The sequence below is a fragment of the Pleurodeles waltl genome, chromosome 3_2 (assembly GCF_031143425.1).
Source record: "Pleurodeles waltl isolate 20211129_DDA chromosome 3_2, aPleWal1.hap1.20221129, whole genome shotgun sequence".
In the NCBI taxonomy this organism is placed as follows: Eukaryota; Metazoa; Chordata; class Amphibia; order Caudata; family Salamandridae; genus Pleurodeles; species Pleurodeles waltl.
In genome coordinates, this window is record NC_090441.1 from 151330531 (window position 1) to 151349543 (window position 19013).

At 44.7% G+C, this 19013-nt stretch overlaps 1 protein-coding gene across 4 annotated transcripts in view; it reads left to right on the top strand.

Annotated features, from left to right (window-relative positions):
- CLUH (clustered mitochondria homolog) overlaps positions 1-19013 on the top strand; it is a 231278-nt gene that overhangs the window by 20619 nt on the left and 191646 nt on the right. The window contains exon 1 of one of the 4 annotated variants that reach the window (XM_069227014.1): positions 17626-18560. The exons of 2 other annotated variants lie outside the window; for them this stretch is intronic. In XM_069227014.1, coding sequence (XP_069083115.1) covers positions 17804-18560 — 757 coding nt within the window. In that variant the 5' untranslated portion in view covers positions 17626-17803. Of the gene's footprint in view, positions 1-17625; positions 18561-19013 lie in introns of those variants that run through there. One more of the 4 variants, XM_069227013.1, reaches the window with a different exon arrangement.

The following is a 19013-nucleotide window of genomic DNA, read 5'->3' on the forward strand; positions in this document are numbered from 1 at the left end:
ACAGTTAAGGGTAAATGTGCTTGAGTCATTAATAGGTTAGGCGAGGAGGGTTTATATGCATGGTTGTTCTTGGTAGAAAAGTAGATTTATATAAAGTTTGTGCCATGGCCTTTTGTAGATGTGATTTGAATGTTGTTGGCTCCGGTAGATGGTAAATGAAGCTTGCATCTGGGTCCTTCAAGAATGAAGGTGGTTGTCTTGCAGATCCGAGAAATAATTCTGTAATATGCAGGAAAGCAATGGTATTTCTTTTTTAATAATCATATCTTATTGATTATATGCGGACAACTGGACAAAGAAAGCCAAACACACACTGCACTCATTGTAGGGTTTATCGGACATTGCAAAAGACACATTCGTTCACTTCAACAACTGATCAAATTACAGTATGACCACCATGTTTCCCAGCTCTTGACCGTGTTTATGTGGACAGCCTCTAGCTTTGTAAATAAGCTCTTCCAGTTTAGCTCATCAATCCATTGCAGCTCACCATTCCACCAGGGAGAAGGGTCTAGGGAATTTACAATGCCAAGCATGCTAACTAGTGGGGCTCCTATCTGTTCTTCAACACAAGATTAAGGCTTTCATGGAGCAGTAACATTACTGGGCCACACCATACGGAGATGGTGATATGTATTTGTGCTAGTAGTGAGAGTTAGCGTCTTATTATTAATTAATATATGCTTCTAAGTTGGATTTCATGAATTTCAAATAAGAGTTAAACCCATGTACTGAATAGAATGGTCCTATATTTTTGTGAGCAGGACCTTTAAATACTGTTTCGAAACTGTTGATCGCTCAACTATGGTTCACATGCCACCTCCTAGATGTGCCAGAATCATTAAGTAGTTGGTGGGTTTGCATTGCTTGGTTAGCACCTGAAGGCAGTTCTATACAGATCTGAAAGTACAGCTTTTGCTCAGTCAGACATTGTACATTGTTTTAGGGCTGTTATAGCGTAGATGGCACAACAATATGATATTATGTATTTCTTATTTTATGTCAAGCTCTCATTTGCCCATTTAACAAGGTTTGCACTAGAGTGAATGTTTCTCCGTGTGCTATAAATCTTACACTCCAACTGCATATAGGAAAAAGATTTTATATGCACGACGCACATCTACCTAGGTGGCGGTTCAATGGAGCAAGTCTTTTCCATGATACATTTCTTGCCACAAAGTAGGAGAAAACTTTAGTCTTTTGAATGAGATGTTGGATTTGGAGTAGAGTGAGTACATTCTATAGAAGGCCTTAAAGTTGTTATATTTAGTGTAACATGGAATGCGCTGTGGTGGGTGGGGAAAAAAACAAATTTAGAGCTTGCAACCTTTACACAAAAAGTGTAATTTCACCAGGACAGGCTACGTTGTAGAACCATTAGGACTGGCCTTGATGAGGGTCAGACTTTTGTTGATCGGTAATAGAAATAGTTGGCCCATAAAATAGCAGAAAACAATCTGATGGAATCTGATTGCTAAGATAGGGTATTGGAATATTTACTGAGGTTGGGGGTGCTGATAGTAATGAAGGTATTAAAAATAGAGACTGACTTTGTTCTGGTGAATCTAAATATTTATTGTGTTTGAGACTTCACTATACACAGCCCAGTGTAGCGCTTAGACCGAAAAACCGCAGGCATAGATAGATGAAGACTTTGGGTCAGCCTTAGAGGTTCCTAAACCATTCAAGAAAGATTGGGGTTATCAAGCAGTAAGGGACAAGGGCTGTCAGACATATAGCTGGGTTTCTCATGTCTTTTATAACATAATACCTCCATCTGTTAAAAGTGTGATGAAGCTTTGGAATTTGGCTTTTCTCAGTCAATGTGTAAGGCATTGATCATACTCCTTAAAAACATTGGGCACGTTTCTTGATGACTGCTGATATCTGGGTGATATTATTTAGTCTTGACAGTCTGTTGGCTAAGGTGAACACTAACAAGTTTGTGCTGTTGATGGTCCGCCTAGTTTCTGCTAGTCCAGGCAGGATTTGTTTCGGGCAGATCCACTCTGTACAAGTGGACTCCATAGCCAAGATTAACTTAAAACAGCAGCTATTATGGTGCAATTGGATGTAGATAAGGTGTCCCACTCAGTATAGACGCCTTTGTTTTTCCAGGTATTGAATCGCATAGGCATCATTAAATACCTCATTCCATCATGTTTTTTTCTGTATAAATCACTAGAACCATGGATTGTTACCAGTTGGTTTACATCAGCTGTGATTCTACCACTCAGGCAAACAAGGTCATGGCATCCTATGTCGCCTCTTCTTTTAGCCTTACTGATGAACTTCTTGTTTGCATTATTGGTGACTGACAAAGGCATTAGTTTCCCATCTTATCGTACTAATAACATGTATGCTAATGACTTCATGTTATAGTTTGGCACTGTGATGTAAATCTGATACAGCCTAGAGGTGATATTGGTAATTTGTGGTAAATACTTGGCACAGGCTAAAAACATTTCTAGTAATTTGGTGAAGTGAATGAGACTGAGTCAGATTTACTGCTTCACGGATGTCAAATAAGTATCTATGGGTTACTATCAAAAAGGGGCCTAAGGGCAGGATCTCTGCTAACTATGATGTAGCAGCTGATCGTTTGGAGCAAAAGAATGAGTTAAATTATCTTAGACTTCAGTAGGTAGGGATTCATTTCTTTCCCTGACTACACGTGTGCTGATTATGCATTGTCCTAGCTACCCACATAAAATTTCCTGTTAGTTTGAGATCCTATAGAACCCATTTCCCTGTTGGCAGAGGCTCAATGCCCTAGTTTTAGAAACATTTGAACCATCTTTCATAAAATCTACATTACCACAGATACCAACAGTTTAGAAACACAAGGCCCTAATGTGAACTCCAGGTTCCCCACTTTCTGCTGAAAACGTGTGGGATTGTCCATGATCATGTAGGTGCCTTCGCCACATGAAAATGTTTTGGGACATTTGGGAGGTTACAGATATCTAAAGTTTGGTAACCCACTGGAGCCTAAAATTTACATTTACCCATTTCAGCACCAGAAGTCCACCTGTTTGTGACTTTTACTGTGGAAACCAGATGGATTATTAATTAATCTGTGCTAGTATGTGTCTTTGTATACATCTAGTGGTGCATCTTTGAAACAGCAACCTATCTAGAGAGCTACGAAGCAGCTGTTCAAAATCCATGTTAACTCTTAATATGATAGGGCTTTGATGTTTAAAACATGTTTGTATTGTTGTTGTTTTAAGCACATTTTCAGTTACCTAGCTTCAGTTCCAGTGAGTTGTCATCCCCTTCACTCAGCTACGATACATAAAGGACATACTTATCGAAATGTGTTGATGCATTATACCATCCTGTTTGATATCTTTAGTTACATTGACCGGAGACTTTGCAGTAAAAATGTCAAGAGGCTTCGTCATTTTCTAGCTCGGTGTGGATGCACTCTGCTTAACCTATGCTCAAAATCTCAGTAGAAAACCAGATGAGCAGATTTGGAGTGTTGTGGTGTTGTAGAGAGTTTCATATAAAGGAACGGCTCTCCGACTAAACTTTGAAACTAGCTGGAGGGGGTGACGTTTACAGGTTTGTGTGTGTGTGTATATATTCTATCAACCAGTCCGAGACCAATCTGACTCCTCGGGATCAAGGGTAGCGGGCGTTTCGTCAGCCCGTTAATATATCGCACAGTTCTCCGCCCCCACCAGTCCGGAAGGAGCGAGCCACACTAGTACACTGTTCAGTGAATAATTATTGCTGGCAAGAAAGTCTTGCCTGCAAATGATATACATCGAAGCGTAGTGTTCTGGTGTGGATTTCTCTGGCTGTGAATTCAAACCGGCTGCCTGCATCTTCTGAAATACAAACTGACTTTTCTACTTAGAAACATTTGGAAAGATAAATTGAGCAACTTGGTTAATGAATTGGTGTTGGTTTCAGAGAAACACCCTCACATTTAGGGGAAAGGCGAGTTTGAAAATTCATGTTGGGCTCCAAGCCTACAACACTAACTTTTCAAAACCATTTGAAAACAAGTGTATTTGGTTCTCTTGTTGCTATTTTTAGGTCGAGCATAGCAACACGCAAGCACTGCTCTTTTTGACATGTTTTAATGTATTCTAAGGGGGTTTAACCATGCCCAACTCGCTCCCATCACGTTCATTCATTCCTGGACCTGCCTTTCCAAATTCCCTTGGTTTAGTAGGGAAATACTTTGTGTTTGCCCGCATTGATGCTGCTTTGTTACTGCCTTGGAGACTGACCCTATTACATGGATTAGTGTGGCACACTATTTTTTTTCTTTTGACTCGCCACGTCACGCTGCGCAGCCGTATGTTGTTTCTTCCTCTACCTTGTTTTGGGCATGCTGCTGTTTCTCTGTTTCATTTATTTCATATTTATTTCATTTTTTTTATTATTTAAAGGTTCATAGAGCGCGAACTCAGTCGGAGAAGCACTTTACATGAGTACCTCTTACAAGCTTAGCAGTTGCAAATATACAAACTGGAGCAGTTACAACAGTAAAACACTGAAATTCTCAACCTAGCTCTCCAGGCACAGTGGGAGAGTCGATACTACAATATTCAGTGCACTCGGGGAATCTTGCCCATTATGCTTTGCAGGCATTTATTTGTCAAAACATTTTTGCCCTTAATTCAGCCTGTGGTGGTCCTAGGACAATAGGACCACCATCAAAAGGTTCAGCACAACACACTGTTTCTGTCTAGTTCATCTTTGGGTCCCCACACTAGGTTGGTGTGGACCCCAAAATAGTAACCTCTCCCACAATTCAATGTCTTTTAAAGCTCTCTCAAAGCTGGAACTTTTATTTTACAGCTGGGAGTAGTTTGTATTTTAAGGGCCTTCGTTGTAATAGTTTTGCAGTAGGCTTGCTAGGCCTCAAAATGTGTAAGGCACTACACCCTCTAGGGGCTACATATAATTATACTGCATTATTTTCTAAAAATCTGTTTTCATATCATTAGGCTCTCTAGAGGCTGACTATGTGGGTACATGACCATGTTTCTTACAAATGCTATATTAATTTGGTGTCTTCTAGGGGCTGTTCTGAACATTACAGTCAAGATATTACAATAGGAAACTCACCCCCATAATGCTTTCCGGGGCATTTCTTTTTCAAAACATTTTTGCCCTATCTCTGGTAGGACCACCATCAAAACATTCAGCACAACACTCTCTTTTGGGCTAGATCATCTCTGGGTGGCCACACTAGGTTTGGGGGACCCCAAAATATTCACCTCTTCCACATTCAGTGTCTTTGTAAGCACTCTCATGGCTAAAACTTTTGTTTTACAGCTGGGAGTAGTTTGTATTTTAAGGGCCTTCTTTGTAATATTGCAATAGGCCAGCTAGGCCTCAAAATGTGCAAGGCACTACGCTTTCAAGGGGCTACATATATGGTTACACTGCATTACTTTCTGCTATTTTGTTTTTATGTCATTGTGCCTTCTAGGGTCTGACTATATGGTTACATGATCATTTTTCTTACATATGCTATTTTTAATAAGGTGTCCTCTAGGGGCTGTTCTGGGGGTTACAGTCAAGCTACTACAGAGTTCACTACTATCGGGGAAACACACCCCATAGTGCTTTGTGGGTCATATATTTCTCAAAACATTTTTGCCCATAACTCACCGCGCAACACACTCTTTCTGTCTAGGTCCTCTCTGGGTCCCCACACTAGCTTGGAGGGAACCCCAAAATAATAATATAAAACAATAAAATAAATGACAGTATTTTCATTTTTTGCTGCAGAGAGAGGAAGACGATAAATAGAAGTGCTTTAGTTATGTATAGTGCCACTAGAATTTTGTGGCAAAGAGAATCAAATTATGCGGCAGGGTTGACCAATTTATATGGCAAGAAAAGTCCAGTTATGCATTTACAACATCAATAGTTTTAACTAAAGCAAATGTGAGAAGTATTGTATTGCAGATGCTTGTTACATAAAATGTAAGGAAAATCCTTGACACCAACTCCAAAAAGAAAGGGTGCTGTTCATGCTAAATATGATTGCTGCTAAATAGGTGTTCATTTATACATGTGTCAGTGAGTACTCTTCTGCTTCACCTCGTTGAGCTAATTAGTTAAAACTTTGAAATATCTGGAAAATAAATGACTGGGAAAATGCTGAAGGTCTTGCCTTTATGTAAAGATTACCTCAATGGACATTTTTCTGTCAGATCCTTCACATAAACCATATTTGTTGCCTTGTTTGGTATGAAGGAACTGATAAACATAGAAAAAGTTTGTATCAGTCTTCATAAGCGATGCAGGTCAAGGTAGCAACTGCGCCTTCGAAGCTGGTGAATTCCATGAAGATGAATTGGCAACCTCTCGCCTAGATTCAATGCACAGTGCTTCCACCAAGTCTAGGTTCAAAGTTCAAAACGTTTAGTGTCAAATACATATAGTTTGAAACAAATAGTGAGAAACTTTCAGTTCACAATTACCTGTTTGGGTGTTGCATATAGCTTGAAAAGCTTTAATGTGAAAATATTTAGAATAATGAATGATACGTTGCTTTTTTTTTTTACAGCCTTGACCTGGCAATAACTTTAATGTTGGCCATCACTTTACCTCAACTGCAGATTTAACATTTTAATGCCAGCAGTAGCGAATTTGGGCATGAATGCCAATCCATAACTAATTTATGGTTACCATAACAATTGGAATTTTAAAACTTTCTTTTGATTATCTTTAGATAATTTTTAAAAGTTATCAGACTAAATGTTTTTAAGATGGGATGTTTTTTCTAACAAACTGTATTTGAATTTTAGCCTTCTACTTTCCAGAGATGTAGCAACAAGTGCTGAAATGTAGACCTTCATTTCAGTGTGTGGTGGTTTCTGGGTGTATATGATGAGTGTTAAACAGTTAATGAAGTTTTGTTGAAATGTGTTTATTCCAGAATTTCTAAACTTTGAACAGTCGCACACTGTATAATTTCCAATATTGATGGCTGTCTTACTTTTCATAAACCCCTCATTGCTTGTGTGCCAAAAACACAGGACTTTCAAACTCATGACCAAGCACCAGTGCTCTGTAATTCTGAAGGGGTCATTCTGCAACCAGTTTAAAGTCCACATTGTGGTGTAACACTTACTGCCACTGCACATACTTTAAAAGACGAGGGGGGGGAAATGTTCTCAATTGCAGAAACAGTTCTTTTAAACTTTGCTCTGGTAATGTGTAATTTGGCAGGAAGACTCACAGAAGTTTGCAAAAACACATCGATTTTTGTCCTTTTGAATATCTTGAACTACCAGAGCCAACATAGGAAGATAATTACCTGAGCCAACATGTGTATCTTTTTTTTATTTTTAATTGTTTTATTTAAGATTAGTTGAATCCCTGTTCATTGCTCTAGTTGAGCTGGGAGACCACTTTTACCTCTTAGAGAGTGACAGGGTGTTTTTTAGGTCCAAACCTACCAGATAATGCAGCAGTCTGCGTGCAAAAAAAAAACGTTTTGAAAGCTTTGCTGTGATAGCATTCTGCCCTTGCTTACAATTGGCTTTGTGGTTTGTAAATCACAATTGATTGTTTTCCATTCACTGGCTTTATTTGTTTTAGGCTGTCCAGCATGTCTATGTCCCTCCCGTGGAGCATAGCCTGTTTACCATCGCTCATTGTATTCTCCCATGAGTGTTCACTTTCTGTAAACTGGCCTTTAAATTTTGCTTTCATCTTATCACATTTTCTGTGCATTCAAAGACTGAGATCAAATATCAGGCTTTGTTATCCGAGGGAGGTTGGTGTTTAGTTTTCTTTTGCTGCCTTCAATGTGATGGGATTTATGTGACAGCTTTCCTGGATATTAGGGGTGCTAAAGGAAAGGTTTTTCTAGCACACAACAAAATTTGAATGTTTTTAAATGAAGTGTGCAATTATTTCAGAATATATCAGAATCAAGAAACCACAAAGCACATTTTTTTTTTTTTTAATTCTGAAGTGTGGTGGAAACAAATATTTGAATACGATCAGTAAACTAGGTGATGGCATTTCCACACATAATTGTTTGTGCGCTGTATAGTTTTATCAGTAAAACTGTGTGTGCAAATGTAGTTGTTACTTCAGTTGAAAATATGTTGTCTGTAATGCCAGTGCACTACAACATCATGCATACTCTACTCTAAGGCACTCCACTTCACTCTGCTACCGTACGCCACTCTGTAAATGCCACTCCACTCTGCAACACTCCACTCTTTGCTACTCCACTCTTTGCCACTCCACTACAACACTCTGCTCCACGACACTCTGCCACTTTACTCTAGTCCACTCTACTCCATTCTACTACACTTTACCCCACTCCGCGACTCCCTACTCTACGCACTTTACTCCACTTTTTGCACTTTACCCAAACTCTATGCCACTTTACCCAAGCTCTATGCCACTTTACCCCCACTACTCCACTCTTACACTTTTAATCCACTCTGACACTTTTAAACCACTCTACGGCCCTTCACTCCTCACTACTCCACTCAACACCGCACCACTCCTCTGCTCAATTCTACAATCCTCCACTCCACCCCACTCGGCTCTACACCACTCATTACTCCACACCACTCCACTCCAATGGAGTGGCCTGGTGTGGCGTAGAGTAGAGGGGCAGTATGAAGAGGGGTGTAGTTGTGGATGTAATAAACTAAAGTGTCAATAGAGACAGCAGATAAGGTGGAAGCAACATAAATAAGAAGGTCTAAGCAGGTGTTAAAAGTAGGAAAGCACTTGTATCCAGCAATAATACCAAAACACTTTCATTAAAAAAAAAAATATATATATATATATATATATATATATATATATGTTGCAAAAAGATGAGGAAGAACAAAGATAACGGAGAACATGTACTCCGTCTATCCTCCAAGGAGGAGACAACACTAAAAAGAAAGGGAAGCATACGGAAACTAAGCAATCGAAAGATTGCAAATGAGAGTGACCACAAAAACAACCAGTAATATGCTCTGGCTGGGTTGTAAGCACAGAAGGAGGAGACTCGAAGTGAAGGTTGATTGAATGAAAGAGGCTTGAGATTGAATCAAAACGAGTCTCCTTTGATATATGCCAACCCTAGCATTCAGACTTGCCAGCAGAGGCCTACTCCTTGTGTTATTTTTTATTTTTTTTATTTTTTTTTATTTTTTTTTACAATGTATGTCCTGCTTGGAATCAAAGCATTTGAGAGTGAATGGCAGACACTTTGTCTGTACCTGTCCCTTTTTCTGTCCTTGGCTCCCAACAAAGAGCTTCCAACTTGACTTGGCAGTTGTTGGGCAGTACAATTTAAATGATGAAGGCTCTACGAATGAGAGAAATAAAATACCCCCTTCTCATCCACATGTAGCATGCCGTGTGTGATTGAAGCCAACCATTTTGCACTGTGATAGTAGACATCCGTGGCCTTCTCCTATTACTGGAAACTGAAAATGTGTATTTTTGGGCTTGCATTGGTTTCGTCAGGTATTGGAGTCATTGCAGGTGGATGCTACCAGGTAGCCTCATTATGTCAAGAATAGAGTTTACGGAGTATTGTTCATAAGGAGCCTTTCCCAACATTACTCCCTCTTGGTGCCGAGGGCTGTGAAGAACACTGTTGTTCAGGTGTGTCCATAAACTTGCTTGTTATTATATTCATGATCCAAGTATCTGTGAGCTCCCAGTCTGCCTTCTTGGCCTAGACTTTGTCAATGCATTATAGTCTGTGTGTTTCTTGTTCCAGTGTCAGTGAACTTGTATAAGTGTCTGTGCCAAGATCAGTGGCACTGCTGTCTCTGTCCCCTTGTCCCAGTGTATGTCACTGTCTGTAGGAGGCTGGCCTGGTTTGTAGTGGGTACCAAGGGGTACTTACACTCTGCACCAGGTCCAGTTATCCCTTATTAGTGTAGAAGAGGTGTTCTAGCAGCTTAGGCTGATAGAAAAGGTAGCTTAGCACAGCAGCTTAGGCTGAACTAGGAGACATGCAAAGCTCCCACTATACCACTGGTGTCATATGCACAATATCATAAGAAAACACAATACACAGATATACTAAAAATAAAGGTACTTTATTTTTATGACAATATGCCAAAAGTATCTCAGTAAGTACCCTCAGTATGAGGATAGCAAATATACCCAAGATATATATACAAAATACCAAAAATATGCAGTAATAGCAAAAGGAAGTAATGCAAGCAATGTACAGTCACAATAGATTGCAATGAGAGCACATAGGTATAGGGGCAACATAAACCATATACTCCAAAAGTGGAATGCAAACCACAAATGGACCCCAAACCTATGTGAGCTTGTAGAGGGTCGCTGGGACTGTAAGAAAACAGTGAGGGTTAGAAAAATAGCCCACCCCAAGACCCTGAAAAGTAGGTGTAAAGTGCACCTATGTTCCCCAGAGAGCACAGAAGTCGTGATAGGGGAATTCTGCAAGGAAGACCAACACCAGCAATGCAACAAAGGTGGATTTCCAGGCGAGAGTACCTGTGGAACAAGGGGACCAAGTCCAAGTGTCGCGACAAAGTTGAGATTGGGCAGATGCCCAGGAAATGCCAGCTGAGGATGCAAAGAAGCTGCCACCGATGGTAGAAGCTGTGGATTCTGCAAGAACGAAGAGGACTAGGAACTTCCCCTTTGGAGGATGGATGTCCCACATCGTGAAGAAGCTTGCAGAGGTGTTCCCACGCAGAAAGACCGCAAACAAGCCTTGCTAGCTGCAAGGGTCGTGGTTAGGGTTTTTGGATGCTGCTGTGGCCCAGGAGGGACCAGGATGTCGCCAATTGCGTGAGGAGACAGTGGGGGCGCCAGCACGATAGGGAGCCCTCAAAGAAGCAGGCAGCACCCGCAGAAGTGCCGAAACAGGCACTACGAAGAGGAGTGAACCGGAGCTCACCCGAAGTCACAAAAGGAGATCCACGACGCCGGAGGACAACTCAGGAGGTTGTGCACTGCAGGTTAGAGTGTCGGGGACCCAGGCTTGGCTGTGCACAAAGGAAATCCTGGAAGGGTGCACAGGAGCCGCAGCAGCTGCAAATCACGCGGTACCCAGCAATGCAGTCTAGCGTGGGGAGGCAAGGACTTACCTCCACCAAACTTGAACTGAAGGGTCACTGGACTGTGGGAGTCACTTGGACAGAGTTGCTGAGTTCCAGGGACCACGCTTGTCGTGCTGAGAGGGAACCCAGAGGACCGGTGATGCAGTTCTTTTGGTGCCTGCGGTTGCAGGGGGAGGATTCCGTCGTCCCACGGGAGATTTCTTCGGAGCTTCTAGTGCAGAGAGGAGGCAGACTACCCCCACAGCATGCACCACCAGGAAAACAGTCGATAAGGCGGCAGGATCAGCGATACAAGGTTGCAGTAGTCGTCTTTGCTACTTTGTTGTGGTTTTGCAGGCTTCCTGAGCAGTCAGCGGTCGATTCCGTGGCAGAAGGTGAAGAGAGAGATGCAGAGGAACTCTGATGAGTTCTTGCATTCGTTATCTCAAGAATTCCCCAAAGCAGAGACCCTAAATAGCCAGAAAAGGAGGTTTGGCTACCTAGGAAGGAGGATAGGCTAGCAACACAGGTAAGAGCCTATCAGAAGGGGTCTCTGACGTCACCTGCTGGCACTGGCCACTCAGAGCAGTCCAGTGTGCCAGCAGCACCTCTGTTTCCAAAATGGCAGAGGTCTGGAGCACACTGGAGGAGCTCTGGGCACCTCCCCTGGGAGGTGCAGGTCAGGGGAGTGGTCACTCACCTTTCCTTTGTCCAGTTTCGCGCCAGAGCAGGGCTGGGGGATCCCTGAACAGGTGTAGACTGGCTTATGCAGAGATGGGCACCATCTGTGCCCATCAAAGCATTTCCAGAGGCTGGGGGAGGCTACTCCTTCCCAGCCCTGACACCTTTTTCCAAAGAGAGAGGGTGTAACACCCTCTCTCTGAGGAAGTCCTTTGTTCTGCCTTCCTGGGCCAAGCCTGGCTGGACCCCAGAAGGGCAGAAACCTGTCTGAGGGGTTGGCAGCAGCTGCAGTGAAACCCCGGGAAAGGCAGTTTGGCAGTACCCGGGTCTGTGCTAGAGACTTTGGGGATCATGGAATTGTCTCCCCAATGCCAGAATGGCATTGGGGTGACAATTCCATGATCTTAGACATGTTACATGGCCATGTTCGGAGTTACCATTGTGACACTATACATAGGTAGTCACCTATGTATAGTGCACGCGTGTAATGGTGTCCCCGCACTCACAAAGTCCGGGGAATTTGCCCTGAACGATGTGGGGGCCCCTTGGCTAGTGCCAGGGTGCCCACACACTAAGTAACTTAGCACCCAACCTTTACCAGGTAAAGGTTAGACATATAAGTTACTTAAGTGCAGTGGTAAATGGCTGTGAAATAACGTGGACGTTATATCACTCAGGCTGCAGTGGCAGGCCTGTGTAAGAATTGTCAGAGCTCCCTATAGGTGGCAAAAGAAATGCTGCAGCCCATAGGGATCTCCTGGAACCCCAATACCCTGGGTACCTCAGTACCATATACTAGGGAATTTTAAGGGTCTTCCAGTATGCCAATGTGAATTGGTGAAATTGGTCACTAGCCTGTTAGTGACAATTTGTAAAGAGAGAGCATAACCACTGAGGTTCTGGTTAGCAGAGCCTCAGTGAGACAGTTAGGCATTACACAGGAAACACATACATATAGGTCACAAACTTATGAGCACTGGGATCCTGACTAGCAGGGTCCCAGTGACACATAACAAACATACTGAAAACATAGGGTTTTCACTATGAGCACTGGGCCCTGGCTAGCAGGATCCCAGTGAGACAGTGAAAACACCCTGACATACACTCACAAACAGGCCAAAAGTGGGGGTAACAAGGCTAGAAAGAGGCTACTTTCTCACACTGTCCACACATCAGTGCCCAAATATGACTGTCCCTATATCGGTCGATGTCGACATTTGTGCCTTTGCCGAGGTCTATGTCCCTGTGCCAGTATCCCCATCTCAATGTCTGGCATTAGGACAGAATGGTGGTTGGTTGTCCCATCCACCTTCTCCCACCTCTCCCATGCCCACAGACCCAAAGGAGACGGGAGAACATAGGTGGGACTGTGCACATGCCAGCCTCTTTCTTCCCTATAAGCACAAGTTAAGTCCGAAGTATGAAGTTGACAGTTGAACCACTTCTACCAAGAATTCTTGCAACGCCTGACAAGTAGCGCACATATGCACTATACTGTCTGGGCTCTGCCCTTAGGACAGCAAGTTTTAACCAATCCTTGTCTTAAGGACCATTTTTTAGATCCTTTCAGGAGTATAGTACATAATGTGCTTGGCCAGCACCGGTAGAGCTCTGTGTCAACGGGAGTCAATATGCATGCTGAATTTGAGAGTCTATATCCCAATCTGCCAATTCCGGGAATGCCTCATGAAGAACCTGATAATGAACTGCTGTTGATCGCCCCCCTTCTCTTCCTTCGGGAATTCCAAAGACATTCAGATTGTGGCTCTGTTGACGATCCTCCAGATCCTCGATCTTCGATTGGACAGCCACCAGTCGGCTCTCATGTGCTCTGATGGCCCTAGCTAAGGCTGTTCCAACCTCCTCTGCATCTACTACTCGTTTCTGGAGCTCGGTCACCGGAGTAGTGACCGTTGTGACCTTCCCAGCCACTTCAGCCAGGAAATGCTGCAGCAACTGGTTGTCTGCTCTGACTTGAGCATAGGGTTGGAGTGCCTCTGCCACTGAACCTGCATAACTTGTATTATTGTAGTCAGTGAAGGTTCAGACCCTGGCTCTGACATAAGAACAGCATGTATCACATCAGATGAATGGGTGGCTTAGCAAAGTATTGTCTAGGGCGCAAAATTATTTTTCCTGAGTCTGGCTTAAGCCGATAACAGGACTGGGAGGCGGCTGGAGTAGCATGCCTCTGCAGAGGGGGGACAAGGCCAATGGCCATTTTCTCCTGGTGAAAGTCAATTAGCTGCCTTCTCGGGAGTTGATTGGGGTGCCAATGCGTTTCCTTCCCCCTTGGAGGTGATGCAGCTTTCAAGGGGGCTTTTTTTTTTTTTTAGCTATCTTTGGCATGTGGGACTGCCAGGTTACTACGCTGAGAGCTTCCTTGAACCTCGCTGCCCTTTTAACTTAGCCCCGACTTTTCTGAACCAACTTCTTCCCTTGGGACTCCTCAACTAGTTTGGGTAAAGTGCCAGGTCTCTGCATGTAGTAAGAATAGTCGGTTGGACAGGCACCTTATCAAGGTGTTGCTCTCCACTCAAAATAATTGAGGTGGGTGATGTAACTAGAGTATTTATAATGCCAATATGCCCATAGTCTGCCATCTAGTCGGGGGAAGCAATAATGGAAGGCGGATTTGTAGCCTTTGTTGAAAAATTCCTCCACATCTGCTATAAGGGTCTCACCATCCCATCGCGACAGCCTCAGTGGCTGCATTGGCCTCTTTGGCTCCCCAGGCCTCTCCATCCCCGAAGATCCTCTTCCACAGCACTAAGAGACTCATCCAGCATGCTCTGTGCCAGCCCTGTAGCAGCATACAGAACAAATGCCCCAGAGAAATCCACAGGAGAATGTAAGCAGTTCAAATAGTTACTTTGTTGCAGAAATGTTAGTATAGCAGCCACTACAGTTACATTGTTGCAGGTGATGCTGGGGGCAGGAATACCGGTGAAGAAGATAAAGAGTGAACTGCCAGTGAGCCTTTCCTGCCGGCCTCAGCTGTGTCCTTTAGGATGTCAATGACTGGAGACCCTTCACAATCGAGACGCACATCCCCGAGCGTGCCTGCAGCATAGTGGCATCCGTATCGGATTGCAACACCTTCAGGACAGGGTGACCAGCTTTAGAAGCTGGTGTCTTCCCTGCACTGAGCCGAGAACCAGCTGTGAAGCAGGAGGCCTCCAAGGCCATTACTGATGCTGCAGTGCGGGTCCCCGGCCCTGCCTAAAGCACGCTTATCTGACTAGCCTTGCCGCTCGCTGGACAGAAGAGTGTTGCTGTTGAGTAGTATTGCTGTTGAGAAGATCCAATAGCAAAGACGACAAGGAAGAGCGGCACTATCCCCGAACCTTCTTATCCCAGTTCATGTAGGCCTGAGGTCTAGTTTGCAGTTGTTAAAGTTGACCGTCAAGTGGGGCAACTACGATGTAAAAAGTATCATCTGATGGTCGGACCAACTAATGGGAAGAACGTCCTTTATATGAAAATTAGTAGAGTTTGTGAAAATGCGGTCTAAGAGATGGCCTGCATTATATGTAGCAGTGTCAACCTGTTGAGTAAAGCTTAGATTGGCGCTCTACCAATGAATGGGATGGTGTCATTGTTGGTGGGAGTCCTTCAGAAGGAAAATTGAAATCGCCTAAAATGGTAAAATGTGGGAGTGTGATGAAAAACTGCAAGACCTGTCACCACATCTAGAGGAACTTTACCTGAGGGCCTAGTAGACGATAGATTAGTAGGGCCACCAAAGTGTCCTTTACATGAAGTTTGTTTAAAATGTGCCACTTTGCATACCTCGTTTGACAGGCTGGGTATCTGCTCCAGTGTACAGTTCAGATGTTCTTTACTAATGATATCCTTTCGGTACTGCCTCTACTGGCCCAAAGTCCTCTTTTGCTGAAGTTTTTTTTATACAAAGGCAGTCTAGGTTCACATTTATGTCTGTGCTTGAGCAGCAAGTGTGCGTTAATAGGAGCCTCCATTATGTTCGCAGTGGCTTCCGCCTTCTGAGAGGGCATACCAGCATGCCTATGGTGCTGAGTCGATAAGTGGCGGGGGGCAAGTGGTGGGTGTTGTATAGTCAGGAGAGATCAGGATACAATTTGTGAGCTTACTTAGAGGGTGTGGTGCAACTAGCTGGGCTTTAGTGTACGTAGTTCTCAAGGAAGCGTGTAGCTCTAGCATGGAACAGGCAGCATCTCTGGCGGGATCCTGGCGCAGACGGGTTTGCCTTTGGCGCATCTCCAGAGCAACTGCGCTGCAGTAATATTTTTAAGGGCAGAGCTCATTGGCATGAGCATCTGCACCTGCTTCCCGTTTGAACCACTAGAGCGCTACCCTCTCAAAATGGCGACTCTAAGCGGCAACCAGAAAGTGAGAAGCACCTCACAGACTTCTTGCAAAAGAGCAGAAATAATAGTAGTGAAAATGTAAAAACGTGCTATAAAGTTAAAAACAGTACAGATTCAACATAACAATTATTGTATTGGCACAGAAACGAACAGCTTCAACAAAATGAATTTCAGTGGCTACAATGTCCAGTCCTAATCCCCCTTCAAATATAAAAGTCACACTATTAGTAGTTTCGAGTATTAAAAAAAAAAAAAAAAAAAGTTCAGTGTTATGTTAATCAATCAGATCGCCCCATTTAGGAATTCCAGACAAGGGAACATGGTGTTCTCATCAGAGGATAATGTCTTCCTTCAGTGGTGTGCAAAGGAAAGTATTCTTTTGACCCCCTTTCTGTCCTTATACTTGTCCCTCGCTCTTTCAGTTACCTGGTCATCGTTCAAGATGCCCATCCAGCCTGTGGTCTGCAGACGGTCGCCAGTGAATTGGCCACCATGCAGTGATCTGGGGCCATATGTACGAACACTTTTTCCCATAGACACAGAATGGGGAAAAACCTTTACTACATCTGGCCCCTGGTTCGGTTCTTCGGAGAGTGATTAACCAGCTGTATGCATGCCCGGAGTATTTAACAGATATGGTGGCATACGCTTGGTCACCGCACTCTTCCACCGTTAATCTGTTTCCTGCACCAGTTAGCCACTCCACATCAGAAAATAACCTGTCTTACCCCAGCATCCCTGTTCTTGAGGGTGGACGTTACTTTGCAGGCTACTTGATTCCTGTTTAGACTTCTGCCGTCACCTGTTTGTGTTTTCATGCTGTATGTTTGGGAGTTAATGCCTCGCCGCTGTCGGAGGGAGGGATGTGCTGTTTACGCACCCCTTTCACATGTTACGCTATGGATTTAGTGAGCGGAGAACCCGAAACGGTTCTTTGTGATTTTGAGAACCAAAAAGCCTCATAAGTTATTAGCCATCCCCTGTGAATGGTGGGAGTTTAATGAATGGTTGTTTCCTTTGATTGGGAGTGTCTGGCGAGCTCGACAGGTTAGATTAGCGGAATGTGATCAGCATGCACGTGAGAGCAGGCCCTGCAGTTCCTGCTTTGACAGCCTCCCTGTGCTTGCTGCAAGTGTGGGTGCAAAGCTTACGACGCTATCTCGCGCTGTTGTGCTGTCTCAAGGTGTGAAAGACCAAAAGTGATGGATATGAATGTTTGATACAATTGTAACCACTGGCTGTTGCTCCGGGTGCATTCCATCCCATCGTTTTTGCGCTCTCTGGCATTACAAACCCGCATCCTATATATTCAGTCCGTCTTGTTGCCGTCTCCGAAGGGGCCGTGAAGGCCGCGCCGCTGTGCCGTGTCCCCTCCGACTGCCCACCCAGGCCTGTGCCAGCCCTGTGGGCATGGTAAGTGCGCCGTCACTTGAGCTCGGTGCCCACAGCGGCCCCTCCTGGGGGGGAGGGTGGCTGCGTTCAGGGGGCTCCCCGGGCTCGCACTCCTCAGTATGCAGGGGCCGCCTGGGCGTGTTGTGCCGTGGCCTGCAGCAGCCCCCTCCCTCCCCTGCGGCCGTGCTGGGGCCCAGCTGGGGTCGCACTATTAATAACACCTCTTTCCACGCAGCCCTCTGGTGCGCAGCGAGAGCCCTCCATGGCGCCCGGGTGGGCCCGGGGACGGAGGACCACCGATCCCTCCGCCGCGGACCCCTGACAACAGAAGTCTGTGAAGAACTTCAGACCATGGGGAACTGTTGTTGTTGCCGCCATTTTTGTGTCTGGCTATTCCGACAGAGTGACCCAAGGGGGGAGAAGAGGCCTCTGCTGCCGAAAGGGCCCCCTGGCCACCGCTCGGGGCTCGGCCTTCTGTCCCAGCACAAGCCGACCCCACTCGGCACCGAGACCACAGATGAGAAAGGGGGGCGTGCAGCGATGGAGGCCGGCCTCGGTGGCAGTGTCTCTCTGGGCCTCAGGGACTGGGTGTCCGACCTTGAGGCAAGGTGCCCGCTGGAAATAGTTTTCTGGCCCCAGTCGGAGCACGCGGAGCCGGTGAAAGCAGAAGACCACAGCATGGCCTTCCAAACTTTCCGATCCGAAGGACTTACGGCAGCAGATGGCCAAACTTCCGTCGGCCGTGGCACGCCCTCGTTTAACGTAGAGTACAGCCACAGGGCGCTGCCAGGGGGGATCGGTGCCTCTGTGCACACTGCCCTTGAAAAGCCGTCAGTCTCTGGGGAAGGGGGCAGGTTGGCATCTGTCGGTTCACTCCTCGGAGCACCTGAAGGACACACAGATGCCCTTTGCATGGACAGCAAGATGCAGACTGTTGCCGGAAGTAGGACCAGTGGGCATGGCAGTACTTGGGCAGTGTGCCAGGAAAGTGCTGTGGGATCTGAGACATGCTTGCTTGGAGCAGATGACATGACATTGAACACTTCTGGACTGGGCACAAGGCCATCCGAAGAGAGCCTGGATCAGGAAGGCACTTTATCTTGTCCAGGTCTTCTAATATTTACCTTTTGGCTTTTATTAATTTAAACTTTGGGTCTTGTCCTTGGAGCACTTTATTGTTGAACTTTTGAATGCAAAATTATAGACCGAATCCTTTTGGTGATCCAGTAAGAATAAGGGACCCTGTTAGATTTGTGAAATTGCTGCTTTGAGATAGATTGAGCTGCCTGCATCATCTTTGTGTAATTGAGTTTACCTTTGTACTGCAGTCTTTCAATTACCTCTGATGTTTTTATTGGGTTTGGCGCTAGCAGCAGCGTGCACAGCAGAGCTCCTTTTTGGCGGTGAATTTAGCAGCTTAGAGGTTTTGCGACACGGAAATGTACAGCTTGCAACCTACTCACTGCTGTAAATCTCAGCTATCAGACCATTTGAAAACGTCAGGTAGCCTAGTTTTGTGAAACTGTTAAAAGTTCCATCTACTTTCTTGCACAACAAGTCA